At 41.9% G+C, this 23,428-nt stretch overlaps 1 protein-coding gene across 1 annotated transcript in view; it reads right to left on the reverse strand.

Annotated features, from left to right (window-relative positions):
- The window catches only part of Mcm6 (minichromosome maintenance complex component 6), a 32,376-nt gene extending 11,901 nt beyond the window's left edge, over nucleotides 1-20,475 (reverse strand). Inside the window, exons 1-10 of the mRNA XM_041648516.1 lie at nucleotides 20,277-20,475; nucleotides 17,060-17,206; nucleotides 14,174-14,284; nucleotides 11,386-11,635; nucleotides 7,834-7,999; nucleotides 7,446-7,591; nucleotides 6,872-7,022; nucleotides 4,940-5,081; nucleotides 1,798-1,939; nucleotides 209-316 (exon numbers count right to left, since the gene is read on the reverse strand). Coding sequence (XP_041504450.1) covers nucleotides 209-316; nucleotides 1,798-1,939; nucleotides 4,940-5,081; nucleotides 6,872-7,022; nucleotides 7,446-7,591; nucleotides 7,834-7,999; nucleotides 11,386-11,635; nucleotides 14,174-14,284; nucleotides 17,060-17,206; nucleotides 20,277-20,383 — 1,470 coding nt within the window. The 5' untranslated portion in view covers nucleotides 20,384-20,475. The remainder of the gene's footprint in view (nucleotides 1-208; nucleotides 317-1,797; nucleotides 1,940-4,939; nucleotides 5,082-6,871; nucleotides 7,023-7,445; nucleotides 7,592-7,833; nucleotides 8,000-11,385; nucleotides 11,636-14,173; nucleotides 14,285-17,059; nucleotides 17,207-20,276) is intronic.
- Between the last annotated feature and the right edge of the window lie 2,953 nt (nucleotides 20,476-23,428).

Consider the following 23,428-nt stretch of genomic DNA (forward strand, 5'->3'; position numbering starts at 1 on the left):
TAAACATTTCTAAAGCATTTTGACAAATCAGAAGAAATGCTAAAAATTACACTAGCGCAATCAATTTCTATCACAGCAATATATGTACACTAGACTCTCAATAACATCTGTACCTTACATTTTAGATCAGTATTACACATTGAAACAATGTATTTCACCAGGTGGACATCTCTATCATACTAATCTCCACAACTAAGGGGATACACACCTTTACTCCTGCTTTAGTGATAGATATGGTCTGCTGCTCCATAGCTTCATGAATAGCGACTTGGTCCCGCATGTCCATCTTATCAAATTCATCAATACAACAGACACCCTGTAACCAAACAGATCTAACATTAAGGAATTTCCTTGTAGGGCTGGAAATAATAGCTTGGTATTAGAGTAGTTACTTGACTTGCTTGTGTGAGGAAAGCAGACAAAACTGCTTTGTAAAAACAGATGTAAAGCCGGGCGATGGTGGCGCACGCCTTTAATCCCAGCACTCGGGAGGCAGAGGCAGGCGGATCTCTGTGAGTTCGAGACCAGCCTGGTCTACAGAGCGAGTTCCAGGACAGGCTCCAAAGCCACAGAGAAACCCTGTCTCGAAAAACCAAAAAAAAAAAAAAAAAAACCAAACAAAAAAAAACCAGATGTAAAACGATAACCTCACAAAGTATCCAGAAACCTCTCCATTCCCTAGGCAAATGGAAGACAGGATGTAAACATTCTTAACTCCTGTTTAGACAAGACTGTCCAATAGAACAAAGGGCTGGAAGCGATACTCATGTGACTCATTTAAACTAAGAGCAAATACCTAAAAGTAAAACTAATAATGTGCAGACAATGTACTCTTCTCAACATTTAAACCTCAGCCTCAAGAGACTTGGGCTGTCCCAGCACTTGGGAGGCAGAGGCAGGCGGATCTCTGTGAGTTCGAGACCAGCCTGGTCTACAAGAGCTAGTTCCAGGACAGGCTCCAAAATCACAGAGAAACCCTGTCTCGAAAAAAAAAAAAGAGAGAGAGAGATTTAAGCTGGGTGTAATGGTGCACACCTTTGTGGCAGGCAGAGGCAAATAGATCTCTCTGGGAGTTCCAGGACAGTGATAAACAAAGACTCACTCTGATTCATCCATTCATTTTATTTTAGTCTGGAAAAGTGAAGGAGTACAATGAATACAAGCTTGCACACCCACAAACTGATCTTTGCCAAATACGTATATAATATTCTATGTATCCATGGATGGACCTATTTAGAGATGTCAGAGTCTGCAAAAAAAAAAAAAACTGGTATGTCTAGTCAAAGCAATCAACACATTCTAGGTATGTTCAGAAAGTGTTAAATAGTGACAGTTTCAGGCAGGTGAAGTGGCACCAGCCTTTAATCCCACCACTAGGGAGGCAGAGCAGGCAGAGTTCAAGGCCCGTATGATTCACAGATTGAGTTCCAGAATAGCGAGAGCTGTGTCTAAAAAAAAAAAAAAAAAAAACAAAAAAAAAAAAAAAAAAAAAAAAAAAAAAAAAACAAAACAAACAAAACAAAACAAAAAACTGGCGGGCGGAGGTGGCGCACGCCTTTAATCCCAGCACTCGGGAGGCAGAGGCAGGCTATCTCTGCCACAGAGAAACCCTGTCTCGAAGAAAAAAAAAACAAAAAACAAAACAAAAAAAATAAAAACCCAAAAAACAAACTTAATATTGACAGCTTCAATTCAATGAAGATTAATAAAACTAAGTAACATACTAATAAATTCAATAGATCTTTATTGTCAAGTCAAAGGGTATTCTGACTGGTTAGTAGTGTACAATGTCCTTACATTATCAGCCAGCATCAATGCTCCAGCCTCAATGACAAATTCATGAGATTCTTCATCTCTCACCACAGCTGCTGTTAAGCCTGCTGCACTGGAAGCTTTGCCACTGGTATAGACAGCTCTGGGGCTGAACTCATCCACATGCCTGTTTAAGAGCAGTACAAAGATTCATTAACACATCATCACATTACATGTTCCAGAAAATTCAGCTGGCAGGAGCTCTATGTCCTTTGGCTTTTTAAACTGAGTTTGAGGCTGTACTCGGCTATACAATAAGACCCTGTCTCAAAACAAAACAGAAGGGGGCTGGAGAGATGGCTCAGTGGTTAAGAGCATTGCCTGCTCTTCTAAAGGTCCTGAGTTCAATTCCCGGCAACCACATGGTGGCTCACAACCATATGGAATGAGGTCTGGTGCCCTCTTCTGGCCTGCAGACATACACACAGACAGAATATTGTATACATAATAAATAAATAAATATTTAAAAAAAAAAAAAACAAAACAGAAAAGCAGAGTATTTGATACTCAGTATAACAATGCTCAGAGAAGTATTACTATTGCAACAGGGGAGAATGGAAACAACCAAAAGGCCCACCAATGCATTATGTATAAAACAAAATGCAGCACAAGCATAAAATAGAGAACTATGCAGTCTGATCACTACAGCATGATGAATCTTCAATGTATTACACCATAGTAGGGTTACACAAAGTAAAATGGTGCTTATTTGAGAGGGGACTAGAGAACTGTCGTTTAACAAGGTATAGTGGTTCTGTTCAGAAGAACAAAAATGTTCTGAAGACAGAGTGGTAGTGATTACAAAATCTGAATGTACTTAGAGTCACTGAACTAGACCTAAAAATGGCTAATACAAAACAAATTTTTATGTAAAAGTACAAGCTATCCACCTCCTGCTCATTCATATGTTCCATGAAGGACAAGAAATATATTAAACAGACTATGGGAAATTATCTAAAGTGATCATCTTGACAGAAATCCCAAAGGGAAGAAAAGCAGTCCTAGCTCAATTTAAATTGTTTAGATGATTGCTCACATTTCTGCTTTGAGAGGAAGGACCTGAATCCTGCAGCCTCTTGTCTTTGAACACAGAAACCATGGTAGCCAAAAGAATATTAAAAAATATGCTAAAGGGAGGGGAGGCTCAGAGAGGTGGCTCACTGGCTAAGAACACTGGGTACTCTTGCAGAGGAACAGGGCTGGATTCGCAGAAACAACACCCTGGCTCACAACTGTCTGAAACTCCAATTCTAGGGGATATGAAGCCCTCTTCTGGCCTCCGTGGGCACTGCATGCACATGTCCAAAGACTATAGACAGACCTAATACCAAGACACATATAAATAAATAATATTGCAAACCAGAAAAAAAAAGCCAGGTTTGATGGGCACATGCCTTTAATCCTATCACTTAGGAGGCTGTGAGTTTGAGGCCTGCCTAGGTTATACAGTGAGACCCTATCTCAAACACCACCAACTGTTTCTGCAAACAATAAAAAGGGATAGGAAAAAAAAAATCTGTAAACCACTATTCAAGCACTAAGCATAAAAGTGAAGACAGACATAAGGCCAATGTTCACTGATTAATAAACGGACAGTACCCCTTCAATGTAGCTGGTGGTTCCCAGTGATTTTATTATGATAATCTGATCTGATCAAAAGATAATGAATTCCTCAATGCACTCATAATATACTGGCACTATTGGGAAGTAGTGAAAAGCAGATGGGGGAAACGGTGCATTTATGAGAAATGGGTCACTGCTGGAGTATCTGGAAAGGTCCTTGTCCATGGCCATTCCTGTTTTCCTGTCTTCATCCACTTCCTGGGTGCTGAGGTGAGCAGCTCTGCTTCTTGTCCCTCACTCTGACTTTGTTTCCTGACCACCTCAGGAACAATGGAACCAAGTGATTGTGGACTAAAACTCTTGAGATAAAAGTAAATCCTTTCTCCTTTAGGTTGCTTACCTTAAGTATCAGTCACAATGATGGAAGCTGGCTAACACCATGTGGTAGTCATGTATTATTTAGCCAGAGAAGGAAACAAAATACTGATGCAAATTCCAACATGACTTCATGCTAAGTGCAAGTTTATCTCTAAAGACCACATATGAGCCAATTTAAAAAAAAAAAAAAAAAACAAAAACACAGACTGGGACAATGCAGTACACTATACCTTTCTATAGGGGAAAGAAGTAACTACTAACAAGCACAAGGTTTCCCTCTAAGTAACAGTAACATTTTAAACTTAGTTGAACTTTATAAACTATTGATATACTAAAGCACCAATTTGCAAAATTCAAAGAAATGAATTTCATGATGCATAAATTACATTTCAATAAAGACGCTAGAAAAAACTATATAAAAGATCTAAGGGCCAGCAAGATGACTAAATAGGTAAAAGTGCTTACTGACCAACCTAATGACCTGAGTTCAATCCCCAGGAAGGATTGAAATTCTCCCACTTTAGACGCCGGCAGTGGTGGCGCACGCCTTTAATCCCAGCACTTGGGAGGCAGAGGCAGGCGGATCTCTGTGACTTCAAGACCAGCCTGGTCTACAAGAGCTAGTTCCAGGACAGGCTCCAAAGCCACAGAGAAACCCTGTCTCGAAAAACCAAAAAGAAAATAGAAAAAAAAAAAGAAATTCTCCCACTTTAGGTAGGAGAGAAGTTAGTCCTGCATGTTGTCTTCCGAGCTGTGTGCACCTCACATACAAATAAATGTAGCAAAGAAAGGTCTAAGAAAACCATACACGTAAAATACAATGCTGTCATAATAGACAACAGTGAATAGAAAAATAGAATTCTTTAAACATAACTATCACTTTTCATATCTAAAATTCAGCTTAGGGATGAGGATCTTGATTAAAGGGTAGTATATACAAGGCCCTGGACTAAATCCCAGCATATCAAAGACAAAATAAAATTCAACCTGTGAAACACTTAAAATACTCAATCATAAAATGACTACAAATGTTCTAGGCTGGGTACAGTGATATATGCCATATATAGACCTTGTCTCAAAAACAAAAACAGGAACGGACACTGACATCAGTTTTAGTAGCATAGCTGGCCTACAAGCACACACACTCATTGCTTTTCCCACTATACTACTTCAGGTAGGCACTTACTTGAGGAATTGGCTTTTAGCTGTACTTGGATCACCAACAATACAAACATTTATGTCCCCACGAAGAGAGGTCCCTTCCCCTGTTGTCTTAGGAACACCACCAAACAACATCAGTAAGACACCACGTTTTACTTCATCGTTGCCTGAAAAGAAAAGTTCCAGAGAAAAACATCATTTTTCAGGAGAATGGTAAGATGACTCAGCAATGGTAAAGATCCCTGCTTCATAAGCCAGAAGACCAGAATCACATGGAAACTTAAAAAAAGCTGAACGATGGTGGTGCACACCTTTAATCCCAGCACTTGGGAGGCAGAGATAGGCAGATCTCCGTGATTTCGAGGCCAGTCTAGTCTATAAACCAATTTACAGGACAGCTAGGGCTTTACACAAATCCTGTTTTGAAAAACCTAACCAAACCAACCAACCAAATCACAACAACAACAAAAAAGAAAATTAATGGCTTGAGACATAGCTCATTTGGTAAAGTGCTTGCCAGGCAAGCCTGAGGACCTGAGTTTAATTCCTCAAAAACATATGAAAAGTTAGGCTCACACTTGTAAGCCCAGTGCTGAGGAAGGTAAGAGATTAGTGGGCTTGCTGACCAGCCAGCCTTGATTACATTAGACCTACAGACTAATGAAGACTGTATCAAAAACAAAAACAAAACAAACCACAAGGTCAACAACTGCTGAGGACATCATTGGAGGTTGACAGCTGGTACATGTATGCATACACATACAAAAACAGAAAACTAAAAATCCATTCTATAACAAAACTGACTTATGAAACAAAATGTATTGAGGATGTGTGAGTTTTAAATAGTCCACAAAGACTTTGACATTCCTTATTTTAAGAGGGGACCTAACTGGATGTGGTGACATCTTTAATCCCAGCACGTGGGAGGCAGAGACCAGGGAATCCCTCAAATTCAAGAACAGCCTAAAAATAACAATAAAAACTGAGATGGAACCTGTTGGCTGTGGTGGATTAAACCTTTAATTCCAGCCCTCTGCATGGTCTACATAGTTCCAGGATAACAAAGACTATGTAATGAGAACTTGTCTCAAATAAAGGAAATGGAATTTAATTTTCTACTTTCGAAGTAGGCATGAATAGACACTCTTTAAAAAATAAGAAAGTTTATAGATATAGCCTAGGCTATACTCAAACTGACATGCATCCTCCTGGGTCAACCTCTTCCTCGAAGTCAAGGAGGGACTACAGATACCTACTATGACTTGATTTTAACAAATAACTATGTGGAATTAAAGGCCTGTAGCTTAAGATAAGGACATAGAGTATTCTGCCTCCTCCCTGCCTTGCTCTCTTGTATTCTGCTGTGAGCCACAAGCATTATAAAGTAAAAGTACAGCTGACAGATCATTAGACTCATAGGAGTGTACTCCAATGAGAAACCTGATTTACAAAGCTTTGGGAACACCTGTCTTTTAGATAGTCACTGTCAATTCTGTAGAAATCTTGAAGTCATGGCTCTTCTCCCTTCTATAATGGGATTCATCCCGAAATATCCCAACCTAAAACTCAATAGTGTTCTGAACTAACTGAGCAAGGTGAAGACCTGCCCACTGGGTATCACACATTATGGTAAGGAGTCCAAGCTCCCCGCTATCCATGAGCACACTAAGGTAAGTTATCTGAGCTCCTGATCTACTTTAAGTGTATTGGTGCTTTGTCTGCAAATATGCCTATATACTACATGCAGCTTGGTGCCCTCAGAAGCCAGAAGGCACTGGATCTCCTAGAACTGGAGTTACAGACAGTTGTGAGCCTCTCTATGGGTGTTGTGAATGAAACTCAGGTTCTCCATAAGAGCACCCAGTGATCTTCAGTCCCAATATAAAGATCCCTGAACCAGTACCACCCATGGAAAGTCTCCTACTGAATCCAAGTTTCTATTACAAACAGTTCTTACCATGGATAGTAGGGAAGAGGCTGGTACAGAGGTTGTGGTACAGGTTTTTGTCCTGACTCATTTCAAACACCTTTTCCCATTCCTTCACTGTCATTTGGTTCTTAATGCTCTCAGCTGTCTGTTCCTCATCTCTGAGTTCTTTCCCTCCAAACTGAGAAGTAGAAGAAAAACAAAACAAAAAACATTACAAAGAGCTAAAACAATGTAAAGGAAAAGAAATTTCACTTTCATTAGAATGAAACTGCTCGGGAGGTCAAAGTTGTGGTTTGACTATAGTCCCTAAACTAGCAAGACTTCAGTTAATAAAGGGATTTAGAGGCTTGTCATTTACCCAGTGAGGAAAACAAAGGCTACTATTGTTTTATGTTACTCTGAGCTATAATAGGAAGTTCATCACTGACATGAAAATGAGCCTCAGCAAAAAGCTATATCAAGCTCTGTTATCTTAGTAAATCTCACCACTAGGGTTAAGGATATAGTCGAATTCATATCTAGCAGGCACAAAGCCCTGTGCTTAATTCCTAGCACAGTAAACAAACAAACAAACAAACAAATAAGTAAAAATAAAACTCACCCTTGGGTTGGTTGGTGCAACATAACAGGCAAGGAAGACCAGCCTGTATGACAGATCTCTGACACCAAGGGCCCGGAGTCCTCGAATGCCTTCTGTCTCATATCCATCAACTCCACTGACTCGAGAGTTAGTCTCTGCGCGTGCTCCTATAACAGTAAGAGATAAAGGTATTTCACAGTTCAAATACTAAAGGTGCTAATAAGAACTAATTTATTGAATAAGCCAAAGCTGAAGCAGCACCTTTCATAGAAAAATCAGTTCTTTAGTTTCTTCATACTTCCATGCTCACTCTGATTGGTAGCCAGAAATGTCACACGGAAGATTCAAGAAGCCAAATATTCTGAGGAGCAGACCAGGATTGGTTATATCTGAACAACAAATTACTGACCTGGTATACTAAGCTTGGAGACATCAGGTACAACTATCAGTGTCCCTGTGAAGTCACACTTGTCACCAGCTTGGGCTGACTCCACAGCTTCAGCTCTCAGGATAACCTCTAAACTTCGGGGGATACTTCCTCGGGGAAGTTCCGCTTGAGTCTCTTGAATACGAACCTATATCAAGACCACCAGCAAAAGTAAGAGATGCCTTTATACACTGTGCGACTGAAATCAACTATGATTGCCCACATATCCCAGCCTCTGTGTACACTTTTTTCTTTGTGTGTGTATAAGGGAGGCTAGAGCCCTATCTCAGGTGTCCCTCCTCAGGCACCATCTACCTCTTTAAAGACAGGGTCTCACTGGCCTGGAATTTGCCACTTTAGCTAAAAGGGTTGACCCTTTAGCTTTAGAGACTTGGTTGTTTCTGCCTCCTGTGAACAGAGCTACCACATTTGGCTTTTTTTTTTTTTTTTTGCTTTTCAAGACACGGTTTCTCTGTGTAACAGCCCTGGCTGTCTGTCCTGGAACTCACTCTGTAAATCAGACTAGCCTCAAACTCACAGAGCTCTCCCTGCTTTTGCCTCCCAAAGTGCTGGGATTAAAGGTGTGCACCACCACTGCCTGGCTCACATTTGGCCTTTTATGTGGGTACTGGGATCAAATACATGTCTCTCCCAGTTTATGTGACAAACAAGTTACCAACTAAACTATCTCCACAGGCCCTGCCCTGGAGATGTTTGACAGATTCATTCAATAAGTTGTAACAGAAGCTGAAGAGATGTCTCAGTGGTTAGGAGCACTGGTTGCTCTTCCAGGACTTGGATTTAATTCCTAGCAGGAATTAAGGGTCATAAGCATCAGCAACTCCAGTCCCAGAGGCTCCAATGTCCTCTTCTGGTTTCTGTAGACACTACATGAATGTGGTACGTAGACATACATGCAAGCAAAACACCCACATGCATGAATGATTAAGAGTTTTGTGCCCTAAAATTACTTTTAGTCAAATAGTTCAACTGGCTAAGCAATTACAGCTGGAGAGATGGTTCAGCACTGTCTGCTTTGCACACAAAAATCTTGCACCCTAAAACTCCTTTTAGGCAAATAGCTCAACTGGTTAAGAGAGTAATCTATTAATCAGGACCGGACAGGTGGCTCAGTAGTTAAGAACACTGTTTTTGCAGAGGATCAGAATTTGATTCCTAACACCCACATGTAGACTTATAAACATCATCTACTTCCTGGTTATTTTATCACTTTAACACAAGCAAGAGCTATCTGGGAAGAGTTCCTCAATTAGAAAAATGCCTCTATCATTCAGGCCTGGTAGGCAGCCTGTGGGGCATTTTCTGGATTAATGATTGATGTTGGCATGTACAGACCACAGTGAGTTGGGCCACCCCTTGGCAGGTGGTCTTGGGTTGTAGAACCATGATGACCAAGCCTTGGAAAACAGTAAGCAACATTCCTCTATGGCAGTGGTTCTCAACCTTCCTAATGCTTTGAGCCTTTAATATAGTTCCTCATGTTGCAGTGATTGCCAACCATAAAATTATCTTTGTTGCTACTTTATAACTGTATTTCTGCTACTGTTATAAATTATAATTCATATATTTATGATTTCTGATGGTCTTTTTTTCTTAAAATATTTATTTATTTATTTATTTATTTATTATTTATTATGTGTGCGATATTCTGTGTGTATGTCTGCAGGCCAGAAGAGGGCACCAGACCTCATTACAGATGGTTGTGAGCCAACACGTGGGTGTCGGGAATTGAACTCAGGACCTTTGGAAGAGCGCACGCCAGCACTTGGGAGGCAGAGGCAGGCGGATTTCTGTGAGTCCGAGGCCAGCCTGGTCTACAAGAGCTAGTTCCTGGACAGGCACCAAAGCTACAAAGAAACCCTGTCTCGAAAAATCAAAAACAAACAATAACGAGAAAACAACAAAATAAAATACCCCACCCCACCCTACTCCCTACCAGAAAACTTCACTTTTACCTAGGTGGTGCGTACCTTTTAATCCCACAATCCCAGAGGCAGAGCAAGGGGAGCTCTGTGAGTTCAAGGCCAGCCTGGCGGTCGGGAAGGACTACCTTTTCTTGAAACTCTTACCTTGGAACCACCCTCCCTGCCCCTCCAAAAACTTCACTTTTAGTTGGATGGGTTGATGCAGGCCTGTAATCCCAGCATTTGGCAGCTAGAAGCAGTAAGATCAGGTCACCCTTGAACACACTGTGAGTTCAAGACCTGTCTGGGCTACATGAGAATCTGCCTCAAAACAAAATTAAAACCCAAAAAACTTCACCTTTTACTCTAAACTCCCTGTTTTCAAAATGACTAAAGATTTCCTCCATGTCACACCCTCCTTAAACTTCTCAAAGAAGTTTTTTGAAAACACAGAGGCAGGTCAATGAGGCCATTTTGGTCTACAAAGTGAGTTCCAGGATAGCCAGGACTACACACTGAAACTGTTCAAAGTCCCCGCCAAAACACAACAAAACTCCACACCTAACTACTTCAATATTGACCCTCTAATGGGGGGGACAACTATATTTGTCAATGAATGTTTCCTACTGGAATGCAAAGAAACAGTTGTAGGTACCTTCAGGAACACAGGGAATTTTTTTTTTTGGGTGGGGGGGTCAGTCTCTCGTAGCCCAGACTGGCCAAATAAGAACAGAAAGATGACCTTGATCTTCTGACCTTCTGCCTTCAGCTGCCTGGTGCTAGGACTAGAGGCTTGTGAGCCAGCTAAATCAGCATTCTTATCTACTGAGGCGCAGTCCCAGCCTAAGGAACAATTACATTCTCCTTCGTTCTTGCTACTCTAACACTGGAGACAATTGTTACAGGATAACCTGCAATGGACAAGGAGTCAGAGAAGAAAACCTGTAATTTTTTTTTTCTATTATGTAGCTTTGGCGGTCCTAAAGTTGCTATGGAGACCATACTGGCCTCAGAGATCCACCATGTTGGGATTAAATGTGTGTGCAACCAAGACTTAATTCTTGTAATTTTGAATCTTGTTTTGAAAGGTCCTCTTGGGAGAAACACTTGCTGCACATTAAAAACATACTGTTGTATGTTCTTTCCTAGAATCCCCCACAGGTATGTGAATATTCAAATTCTGGTTATTTCTCCATCTCTGGTTCTTCTGAAAGAGTTGTAGTCTCCCTCACAGAAAGGAGAGCAGCTTCAGGAATAAAACTTGCTCATGATACAACAAAGAAACTATGTGAAGCCGGGCGGTGGTGGCGCACGCCAGCACTCGGGAGGCAGAGGCAGGCGGATCTCTGGGAGTTCGAGGCCAGCCTGGTCTACAAGAGCTAGTTCCAGGACAGGAACCAAATGCTACGGAGAAACCCTGTCTCGAAAATCAAAAAAAAAAAAAAACTATGTAAAGGGAGAAAAAACACTAACACATAAATTCCTTAAAAACTGTCATCTACAAGCTATCACAAGGACCAAAAAAAAAGGTATCAGCAGTGAATCTAGTCTAATAATCTATTTGTCTAATAAATACATACATGAATCTGATCTAAACATAAGTAAATACCTTTTGAAAATCAACAAATCTTGATTTATTAGTGTCTAGCAGGAACCTCTTCCTGTTGGCACACACTGGATTTCGGCAGATATTTGGCTGTGTGTATTTGAACTGTTGCTCAACATCCTTGATTACTGTTTGACAGTCCAGGCACAGGAAAGTTCCACTCACGAGCTCAGGATGCACTGGGTGAGTGCGTACCACTTGCCCACTGATGCGGGTGAGCACCCCAATCCTGGATGAAGTGAGCTCACGAATCCTGTTTGAAGACAAGTGTTACATTAATAGATTAATATCCTTTCCATCTTTCTTTTTTACCCCCCAAGACACAGTTTCTCTGTGCATCCTTGGCTGTCCTAGAACTCACTCTGTAAACCAAGCTGGATTCAAACTCAGAGATCCACCTGCCTCTGCCTCCCAAGAGCGGGGATTAAATGCATGTGTCATCATTCCCTGGCCTTTCCATCTCTGTTTTTCCTTCAGTTCTGGGGATCGAACCTAGGACCTCGCACACTGAGCTACATGCAACCCTAGCCCACTTTCCATTTCCTTAGTGTAGGAAACCTAAGAAATTTTCCTTTTTAAGTTATTTGTCTTAAGTGATTTTTAATTATGTATGAGTGTATGTCTCTGTGTGGGTAAGTACACGTGAGGGCAAGCGCTTTCAAAGGTCAGAGACACTGAATCCTCCTAGAGTTACAGGCAGTTGTGAGCCTCCTGATACTCGTGTTGGAATGCAAACTCATATCCTCTGCAACAGCAGTTCACACTCTCACCTGCTGAGCCATCTCTCTAGTCCATAATTTCTGTTTTTATTAGGAGTGATTAATGATAAACATGCTTTAAAAGAATTGAGACAAGCTGGGCGGTGGTGGGGCATGCCTTTAATTCCAGCACTTGGGAGGCGGAGGCAGGCGGATCTCTGTGAGTTCAAGACCAGCCTGGTCTACAAGAGCTAGTTCCAGGACAGGCTCCAAAACCACAGAGAAACCCTGTCTTGAAAAAAACAAAAAACAAAAAAAAAAGAATTGAGACAAATTATTACATAGGATCCCCTAAAAGAATAATTTGGTCAACATGCCCATTGCTAATTTATGTAACATAAATTCCTTAAAAAAATAAAAATGAGGGGGCTGGAGAGATGGCTCAGTAGTTAAAGAGCACAGGTTGCTCTTCCAGAGGTCCCGAGTTCAATTCCCAGCACCTACATGGTGGCTCACAACCATCTGTAATGAGATCAGGCGCCCTCTTCTGGCCTGCGGGCATATATGGAGGCAGAATGTTGTATACATAATAAATAAATAAATCTTAAAAAAAAAATAAATAAATGAAAATGAGCCGGGCAGTGGTGGCATATACCTTTAGTCCCACCTCATTCAGGAGGTAGGGGCAGGAAGATAGTTGATAAACTGTCCCAAAAACATGACTATGAAAGGTGTAAAGAAATAAAAAAAGCTGGATGCCTTGACATGCATCTGAAACCACAGCATGTTGTTGAAGGGGTAAACCAGATCTTAGGTGCTTGATGCCAGTCAGTCTAGTCGGAGTGCCATCTCAAGCTTAGTGAAAAATACTTAAGTTTCAGGACTGCAGACCTCAGTGTACTTGCTGCTATTCTAGATCTCAGTTCAGTTCCTAACACCAGTATCAGGCAGTTCACAACTACACATCACCGCAGGGTTATCTAGTACCTCTGGGCATTGTATATACTTGGGACCCATTAACACACATAAGCACACACAACACCCAAATGAATAAAACTTTTAAATTATTTCTAATGGTTAAGAATGTTATGTATTTAAGCTGGGGGAAGGGGGGCTTAGCTGGGCATGGTGGTACGCGTCTTTTTCATTATTATTTTTATTATGTACATTGGTATTTTGACTGCATGTATGTCAGTTTGTGTAAAGATACTAGATGCTCTGAAACTAGAGTTACAGACAGCTTTGAGATGACATGTGAGCTCTGAGAACTAAACCTGATCTTGTGGAAGAGCAGCCAGTGCTCTTAACCATTAGGAAGGCAAAAACAGTCAATCCCCGTAAAAATTGATTTCAAAGCCAGATGCTCTACATACTGAGACTCTATATTCATTAAAGTTCTAAAATTCATTAATTTCTTTTACTTTTTTTTCTTTTTTGAGACAGGATTTTACTATATATCTCTGGCTGATTTGGAACTCACTTTGTAGACCAGCTTGTTTTGAACACAAAGGAGATCACATGTCTCTGCTTCCTGAGTGCTGGGATTAGGCATGTGTCTGTCAATCAGTGGCCTTAATCACAAATTTCTGCAACTATTCTTAGTTTTCACACCCTCCCCCAGGTACATCCTGTCTGACAATACTGAGTATCTGCCTCACTTCACACTGCCCATCCTATCTCCATGGGAAAAAAAGTTTCTCCAAACTAAATTTTCTGGATAAAAGGTTTAAAAACTTCAATGTGTCAATCTGAACTGGGTGTGGCGGCACATGCAAAGAAGAGACTGGATGCTTGGGTGTTTGAAGCCACCGTGAGCTACATAGCAAGACCTTACCTTTAAATGACAGACACAAACAAGAGGTACTTCACAGCATCAGTACTTAAGTACTTACTACGATCCTGTTACTATCAAGTAAAAAGATTTTTACAGCAACAAATTTGTCTTTTATGACTAAAGTAGAAAACTCAAGACAAAAGACACGAAAGAAGAGAAGATTGAGACTCAGCAAAGAAAGCGTGGTCTCTATATTATATAGACAGTTATTAGCATGACTGGGCCCATGAGATTCACCCCATAATGATTCCTTCCTCACTTGTGTCTGGTAGGCAGGTCTTGAAATGCAACATAAAAATCCTTGGCAAAAGGGATCTCCTTTCGATCTTTGACAAAGGTCTTCAAGGCTCGACACAAGTAAGGGTAGACTCTGAAAAACAAACAGGACCAGTCACAGTTTACTCTTACCAAGACTGCCTTCTTTTTCATGTTTGTCAACTTTTAGAGTACAGCATCCCACCTGGTCATAACCAAGCTTTTGAACATAACTGCAAGGCAGATGCTTGCTTTTATAGTAAACTCCCCTGCTTACTCCTCCAGCCATTCTTTTCCCCTTCGTGTATATGGGTATGTGAGTCCATGAAAACATGGGAAGCCAGAAAGCAACACTAGCTGACTTCCTGCCTCACTTTGTGTACAGACGGTCTCTCACTTGCTAGCCAGCAAGCCCCCAGGACTGTCCTCTCTGTTCCCTAGTCTTGGGGTTATTGTTATTGACTACTCTGGTTTATGTGGGTAATGGGAAATAAACTCTGATCCTAATGCTTGTACAGCAAGCACTTTCAACCATGGAGCTATCTTCAACTGTTCTTGACAGCTATAACTAAAAAGTTTCAAAGTACCTCAATTTCCAATCCACCATGAAAACAGGACCATGTCTCCTAATTTATGTGTCTTCTCTTTTATAACTATTGACAAAAATCCATATTTATACAAAGATTTATTTAGAACAAATGTAGATCATAGATCATTATTTGTGAAAAAAGCTGGTTTTTTGGTTTTGGAGATAGGGTTTCTCTAAAACAGCTCTGGTTGTCCTGGAATTCTCTTTGTAGACCAGGCTGGTCTCAGACTCAGAGATGCGCCTATCCCTGCCTTCCGAGTGCTGGGATTAAAGGCGTGTACTGCCACCGCCTGGCAACAAAGCTGTTTTTCTCATACATAGTTGAAAATAAAATGAGCTGAAGTTATTTCTTTCTTTTTTTTTTTTTTGTTTTTTGTTTTTTCGAGGCAGGTTTTCTATGTGGTTTTGGAGCCTGTCCTGGAACTAGCTCTTGTAGACCAGGCTGGTCTCGAACTCACAGAGATCCGCCTGCCTCTGCCTCCGAGTGCTGGGATTAAAGGTGTGCGCCACCAAAGTTATTTTTACCCCTAAAATCCTCAAGCTATGCTGGAATGTGGTGGTGCACACCTGTAATCCCAGTACTTGGGAGGAAAAGACAGGGATATCTGAGTTTGGTACACAAAACAAGTTCAAGACCAGCCAAGGTATATATTGAAGTCCTATCTTAACAAAAACAAACAAAACAAAATGCCACACCTAAGCTACTAACATGTATCCAAGGAATTTTATATGGAAAATTATACACTAGGCCAAAAAGGGAAGGATGCTATATCTGTAATATCTCCAAAACTATAGACACATAGGAAGACATCAAAATGCAGTGAGATTGCCTGGCAGTGGTGGCGCACGCCTTTAAGCCTAGAACTCTGGGAGGCAGAGTCAGGTGGCCAGCCTGGTCCACAGTTTCAGGACAGCCAGGGAAACCCTCTCATGAAAACCAAAACCAACCAAACAAAAAATGTAGTAAGATCCTTGTAAACTCTATACTTGCAGACATTAGAGGCTTTGGATGCTTGCTTCAACAAACCAGAAAAGAATGGCTACCAATGAGTGGTAGAGTTAAGAATATAAAAGTAATTTTATTTTTCTCCTTACTTTTCTTTATTTAAAAAAAAATATGTTAGATACACATGGGTTGCCAAGATGGAAAAGTGGGTAAGGGTGCTGTCACCAAGGCTGAGAACTTGTGTTCAATCCCTAGGACCTACAAGGAAGAAGGACAGAACTGATTCCTGTAAACTGTTATGAATTGCACACATGCACAAGGGCACACATCCCTTATAAATAAAACTTTAAAAAGAGACAATACAGGGGCTGGAAAGATGGCTCAGTGGTTAAGAGCACTGACTGTTCTTCCAGAGGACCAGGGTTCAATTCCCTGCACCCACATGGCAGCTCACAACTGTCTGAAGATCCAGTCCCAGGGGATCTGACACTTCACACCAATGCACATAAAATAAGTTAAATAAACCATTAAAAAAGAGAGACATACATTACTTCTATAACCAGAAAAATTAAACTTTTTAACAAAACCAATAACATTATTGCTATAAAGATCCCTTTAAGTAGCCATAAGTGGTATGTGCTTGAGATTCCAGCTGTTCAAGAAGCTAAGGCAAGATCTTCAACCAAGAATTCAAGGTCAACCTGAGAAGCACCTTGGTGAGACCCTATCTGAAAAAGTAATATCCTTGGTCCAAAACCAGGACTTACTACAGTTACTCTAAGTACCTATTCCAGGAGTGAAACAGGATAGTTAAGATCAAATAAAACGAGAAAGCACACACCTTTAATACTAGCATTTGGGAGGCAGAGGCAGGCAGATCTCTGTGAGTTTGAAGCCAGCCTGGTCTACAGAGCAAGTTCTAGGATAGACAGGGCTACGTAGGGAAATCCTATCTCAAAACAAAACAAAACAAACAAACAAACAAAAAAAAACAAAGAAGGGGGGAGGAAGAGAGGAGGGAGGGAGGAATAGAGGGAAGAAGGGAGGGAGGAAGGGAGGGAGGAAGGGAGGGAGCCCGCCCAATTGAACTAAGTAACTAAATGTATAACACAAAGCAAACATTTTCTTCTTGGGAAAACTATATAGAAAATAACTGTTTTTTTTAACATCTGACATAAGGAAACCCAAGCTCTACAAAAGCCTATGTTAATGGGACCACTTGTACCAAAAGGTCTCTCCTTAGAAGGAAGTAATTGTGACAAATGCCCTTCTTTCTTACAGGGAACACATCCAGGGCAAGAAGCTGGTTTTTCAGGCTTCACGTCTATTCAAAGGAAAAATGAACATGCTCTTACCTATAGAACTCTTCCTGAATGGTGGTAGAAAGCTGTTGGTTAAATTGTTCCAGGTCTGCAAAACTCACAACTAGTGTGTTTCTCTCAGGACGAATCAGCTCCTCTGCAAACTGTAAGTATTTAATTTCTCCATCACTACCTTGGAACCTGAAGATACAAAATCACATTAAATAGAGGAACTAAGCAGAAAAAAAAAAAAGAATCTGCACACTAGGTAACTTGGTATATTACTTTTTTATTTTTCCAAGACAAGGTTTCTCTGCATAGTCCCGGCTATCCTGAAACTTGCTCTGTAGGCGAGGCTGGCTCAGAGATTCATCTGACTGCTTGGATGATTTAACATTTTCAAAATAACAAGTTTTTAAAATTATTGTTATGTGTAATTAAGATCCGACAGTTAAGAAATGGAACTAAAAATTGAAAGATTAAATTTCCGTTAGTCATTATTTAAGAAGCAGAATAGAGGCTGGGAATGTAGTTCAGTGCTAGAGTGCCTGCCTAACATACATGAAACCATAGATCTAATCCCCAACACCACAAAAAAAAAATTTAAAGCAAGCAAAACAAACACCAGCACACAGAGAAATGAGGTATCACTGCTAAGTAAACACATGAAGTAAAGCTGGTGGCTTCCCAACCAAAGGTAAAACAGAACAGCATACAAATATATTTTCTGCTCTTTTCATATACTATGTAGATCAGGTTTTGTTTTGGGCAAAATTATTCCTCTTCTAACTACATCAGGCTCAAATTCTTCTAAAATGTTTATTTTAGATGGACCCAAGTATAAAGCATTACATCTGATACCTAAAGGCACAGGAAAGGTAGTGTTTTTCCTGCCCTAGGGTTGGCATTCTTAGAAGACAAAATACAAACAAATAATATTTCTATTGATGAGAAGTGCCAGAAATATAAGCCAATTATGCCTACAGGAATATCTATAATAAAGATTCATATGTAAAAGTAACATTGGAATTATTCCTTGAAAGTCATTAAAAGTTACATTTATGAAAAAAAGTGGATGGGCTTGGTGGTGCAGGCCTGTAACACTAATTACTGGAGAGGCTAAAGGTGGAAAATTGGAAGTTCCAGGACCATCTGGGTAACTTAGAGGGATCTTTTCTCAAAATAAGAGTCAAAAAAGGCCTGGGAAGCTGTGGAGAGTGGTGCACTCCTTTAATCCCAGCACAAAGAATGCTAGAGATAATAGCTCAGTAGTAGAATGTTTGTCTAGCATGTATCAGACCCTGGGTTCCTTCCCCAGCACTTTAAGAAAACAAGCAAGCAACCAAAAATAAAACAGGTGGCCGGGCGATGGTGGCGCACGCCTTTAATCCCAGCACTCGGGAAGCAGAGGCAGGCAGATCTCTGTGAGTTCTAGACCAGCCTGGTCTACAGAGCTAGTTCCAGGACAGGCTCCAAAGCTACAGAGAAACCCTGTTTCGAAAAACCAAAAATAAAATAATAATAATAATAAAACAGGTGATAGAACCACCTATAGCGACTGATGGTGGTTCTGGAGAATGAAACTACAACAGAAAATTTAGTAGTAGCTGGGTGGTAGTGCACACCTTTAGTGCCAGCATTCAGGAGGCAGAAGCAGGTGGATTTCTGAGTTCGAGGCCAGCCTAGTCTACAGACTGAGTTTTAGGATAGCCAGGGCTACACAGAGAAACCCTGCCTTGAAAAACAAAACAAAAATTAAGGAGAAAAAGAAAAAGGTAGACTTTATTTCATAAACAAAACCAAAGCTATTTCTGTGAACCAAAGTGTTGTTTACGCTGAGCTTCGACACTGACCTCACTGACCTACAGTAAAGGTGAAGGTACTTCTTTGTTTTGTTTTTCCGAGAAGGTGGGTCTCTCTGTGTAGCCCAGACTGGCCTTACACTCTGAGATCCCACCCCCGGAAGGCACTTTTATTATGTACTGAAAGGAACCTTTCTAACACCTTTGTGAGGTGGGAGGGTGGCTAGAGGGCCTAGAATGCCAGAGCTGACAGGGGAAAGCATCTGGAAAACAGCAGGCCTACTGCGCTCACAAGGGAAGAAGTAGCTACTGCTTACTGTCTAAAAGGTTTATATAAGTGGTGCTTCTCAACCTTCCTAAGGCTGTGATCGTTTAATACAGTTCCTCATGCTGTGGTGACCCCCAACCATAAAATGTCGTTGCTACTTCATAACTTCAATTTTGCTAATTGTAATCTGATATGCTAGTCCCCAGGTGTTGAGACCCATGGGTTGAGAACCACTGGTTTATACTTTCACCAAGAGTCTTGAGTTGGCTTGTACTGACTGCCAAGAACATTACCAAAAGTAGGAAAATGGAATTTAAATCAGTTTTAAGTACAGAATTTCAGAAGAGAGCAGTATTGTTCATGTGGCCCAAAGGAAGACAAACGGATAAACAATATATAATAGGGTATATAAATGCCATGTAGTTTTACTTTGCCTTAAAAAAATAAAAACTGACTACAGAAAGCTGCACGTCTAGCAAAATTAGCCACACACACTACTTATAAGAGGCCCCTATAGTCATCCATTTCAGGGCTTTGGCAATTATCAGTGGGCTAGGAAACGGGCGCATAAAACTGGTTATTTAATAGGTAGAGTCTGTGTGGAAAGATGAAAGTTTCCAACAGGTATGATCCAGATGATTGTACAATGCAATACAAGATGCTACTTTTTGTGCACACCCCCAAAAAGTCAAAACAGGGAGTTTTTGTTACATACTGGCATAATCCCGAAAAGAAAAAAAAAAAAGAATTCTGTAAACCCAGGCTCGCAGCACGGCAAGCTCTACAAACTCCCAGCAGCCGGCTGTGACTTCACCATACTTAAGAGGTAACGGGTTCCGCTCCAACCCTGCCCCCCTGGGCTGTGATGCGAGCACTGAAATAGAATAGCTGGGTTGGGTTCGACTCCCAGAGTCGCATCAACCGGGCATGGCGATGCGCGTCTGTCACCGCAGCACTCGCGACGTGGAGGCATGAAGATCGCTAGTTCAAAACCATCTCTGCCTACTCGAGTTCGGGGAGACCCTATCTCAGAAAAGCAAAGAGAAAGAAGCAAAGCATGGCGCAGGAAGGCGCTGGGGACGGGGAGGGAAGGCTCGGCGCGGCTTTGGATTCCGGCCTGGTCCGGTTCCATCCCTCCCCGACCCTGAGCGTCCGCGGCCCCAGGCTCCGCCGGCCCGCCAGCGCCCGGAAGCCCACTTACTCTTCTAGGAAGTCTAGGAAGAGCTTCTGGCATTTCTCGGCCACCTCGTCGCGCACCTCCGGGTGCTGGCTTCCGGCGCCGGGCTCGGCGGCCGCCGCGAGGTCCATGGCAGCGCTAAGAGTACGAACCGCTGAGGAAAGACCACCACAGAAGACGGGCCGCAGCTTCCACGCGTTGCTCCTTCCGCTCAGCCGCTTCGCGCGCGGATCCGCCAGGCCCCGCCCTCTCACCCCAGCCAATCATGGAGCAGGAGCTGGGGTACTTCGCGCCAAACCTGTCCAATCAATGGCGGTTCCGTCCAGAGCCCCTCCCACCACACACGAATTTCGCGCCAAATGTAGAGTCAGTGAAACTTTTTGCACATGCGCTCTGTAGTCTCGCCCACCCTCTGGTTGTTTTGACTTCTGGAGGTGGGAAGTTGTTTGCGTCTACGTCACGGTGGCTTTTTCACCTTCCTATGTGTTTCTTTCCTTTCTTTCTTTCTCTCCCTCCGTCTCTCTTTTTCCCAGAGCAAATGTAGATTTATTAAGTGATGGGGAAAAAACGTCAAAGAGTGGAAGGGACTTCAAAGAAAGAACACACTTTTTTCATATTTTTGTGGATTTCGTATAGTCTCCTAGTATTGGGAGGTAAGAATAAGGCACTGTGAAAGGGGAAAAGTCACTCAGCTAAGCCTCTCTGAACTGTCTAGCTGCAGGAAGTAAGCTGTAAACAAACCGCAGGAGAGAGAGAGCCCTCTAAAAGTTAGATGGAGGGCTGGAGAGATGGCTCAAAGATTAAGAGAGCTCTGCAGAGACATCAGATAGTTCACCAATAACTCCAGCTCCAGGGGATTTGAACCCCTCTGCTGCCTTCTATGAACACCAGCATGCACATGTACATACACACATATCTTTTTTTTATTTGTTTGTTTGTTTCTGTTTATTGAACCTGTCGCCCGTGCCCTGCTCCCCGCATTGGCGGGTTGGTGGGCTCGCTCTCTCCACAGCCTGCCGTCCCGGACACAGTCGGGCCTGGTTGGTACCTGGATGGGATACACATATTTTTAACAAGTCAAAGACAGGTAAATTCTGCTGAAGGAGGAGGCATACTTTCCGGATCCTCCTGACACAGTAAAATCTGGAAAACATTTGACATAGCCCAGGCTGGCCTTGAATTCCTGATGGGACCATCAATCACATTGGGTTCAGGTGCTTCTGGGACTGAATCCAGTTTCCTGAGCACTAGACAAGGGCTGCCTTGCTATTAAATAATCCACATCGCCAGCCCTTTGATACATTGGTGCTGATGACTTGAAGCTATGTTTCACCAGTATTTTTTTTTTCTGGACTTCCAGGACACAGTAAACCTGCACAAACAAATTTAAAATATCACTTTTTTTGAGACTTACAGGATGTTAACATTAATGTCAGGCAGGGTAGACCAAATTAATATTTTATTACTATTGTACTGGGTGGTATGTGTGTCAACCTGACACAAGCTAGAGTCATCAGAGGAAGGAGCCTCAGCTGAGGAACCGCCTCCATGAGATCCAGCTGGAAGACATCTTCTCATTTAGTGATCAATGAGGGAGGGCCCAGCCCATGGTGGGTGGTGCCATCCCTGGCTTGTTGGTCCTGGGGGACTCTATAAGCAGATGAGCTGAGCAGGTCATGGGAAGCAAGCCAGTAAGCAGCACCCCTAAAGGCCTCTGCAACAGCCAGCTTCAGCCTCCAGGTTCCTGCCCTGTCTGAGTTCCTGTCCTGACTTCCTTCAGTGATGAACAGTAATGCTGAGGTATAACTGAGGTGTAAGCTTAATAAACCCTGTCCTCCCCAACTTGCTTTTTTGGTCATAGTGTCTTGTCGCAGCAATAGAAACCCTAAGATAATTATTAAGGTGTATACTATAGAGATCTGCAACTGAAGGTGCTATCTTTCTAAGAGGTGCTGAAGTCTTGAAGCTGAGTGTGCCTCAGTCCTTCACAACTCCAAATGTAGCCTTCACTGGATGAGTGCTTTGGCAATTCTAGAGGAACAAAACTGGCCGGGCGGTGGTGCGGGGCGGTAGTGCGGGCTGGGCCGTGGTGGTGCAAGCCTTTAATCCCAGCACTTGGGAGGCAGAGTCAGGAGGATCTCTGGGAGTTCAAGGCCAACCTGGTCTACAAGAGATAGTTCCAGGATGGGCTCCAAAGCCACAGAGTAAATCCTATCTTGAAAAAACCAAAACAACAACAACAAAAAGGAACAAAACTGATGGAATGATATATGATATATTAAGGTTAGCATATAGGCTGTGGTTCAACTAGCTGAGCAGTACCTGTATCCCAACAAAGGCCAGGAATCCAGTAGTTGTTCAGTCTACAAGGTCTAATGTCTCACTGGTTTTCATTGCTTTGTTGGAGTCCTGGAGAAACCGGTTCTAATACCATCGGAGGATTGCCTCAGCAGCAGGAGAGATGAACTTGCCAGTGAAAGTGAGGGCAAGCAGGCAAAAAACAAAAGGCTTCCTTCTTCTATGATTGTCTATATAGGCGGTCATCAGAAGGTGTGGTCCAGATTTAAGGTGGGTCATTTTTTTTTCAGGGTTTCTCTGTGTAACTCTGGTTGTGCTGGAATTTGCTCTGTAGACCAGGCTGGCCTTGAATTTAGACATTGTCCTGCCTCTGCCTCCTGAGTGCTAGGATTAAAGGTTTTGCAACACCACCACCTGTGTTTGGGGAGGTCTTCTGATTACAAATGATCAGATTTAGGTTGGATCTTCTCAACTCACAGGAGTCAATCAAGAAAATCCTTCATAGGTGGGTTCATAGGTGCATCCAGCTATTTGGGTTTTAGTTGATTCTAGAAGAAGACAAGTTGACAACCAAGATTAGCCATCCCTATGTGTGTCTGTCTGTGTGTTTTGCTTTGTTTGTTTGTTTTTCCTTTTTGATAAAGTGTCAGGCCAGCTAGGGCCACAAAACAAAATCATGTCTCAAAAAACAAAACAAAACAAAATGTTACACTAAATCTGATAACCCAACCCCAGAAAGATAAACTGGTATTATTTGTGCATTTGTGGATACAAGTTCTACTTTTTTTTTTTGAGACAGAGTTTCACTGTGTTGTCCTGGAACTCACTTTGTAAACCAGGCTGGCCTCAAACTCACAGAGATCCATCTGCCTCTGCCT

Source organism: Microtus oregoni, unplaced genomic scaffold (assembly GCF_018167655.1).
Source record: "Microtus oregoni isolate MIOR12 unplaced genomic scaffold, Mior012 000003F_ref0000135, whole genome shotgun sequence".
NCBI lineage: Eukaryota > Metazoa > Chordata > Mammalia > Rodentia > Cricetidae > Microtus > Microtus oregoni.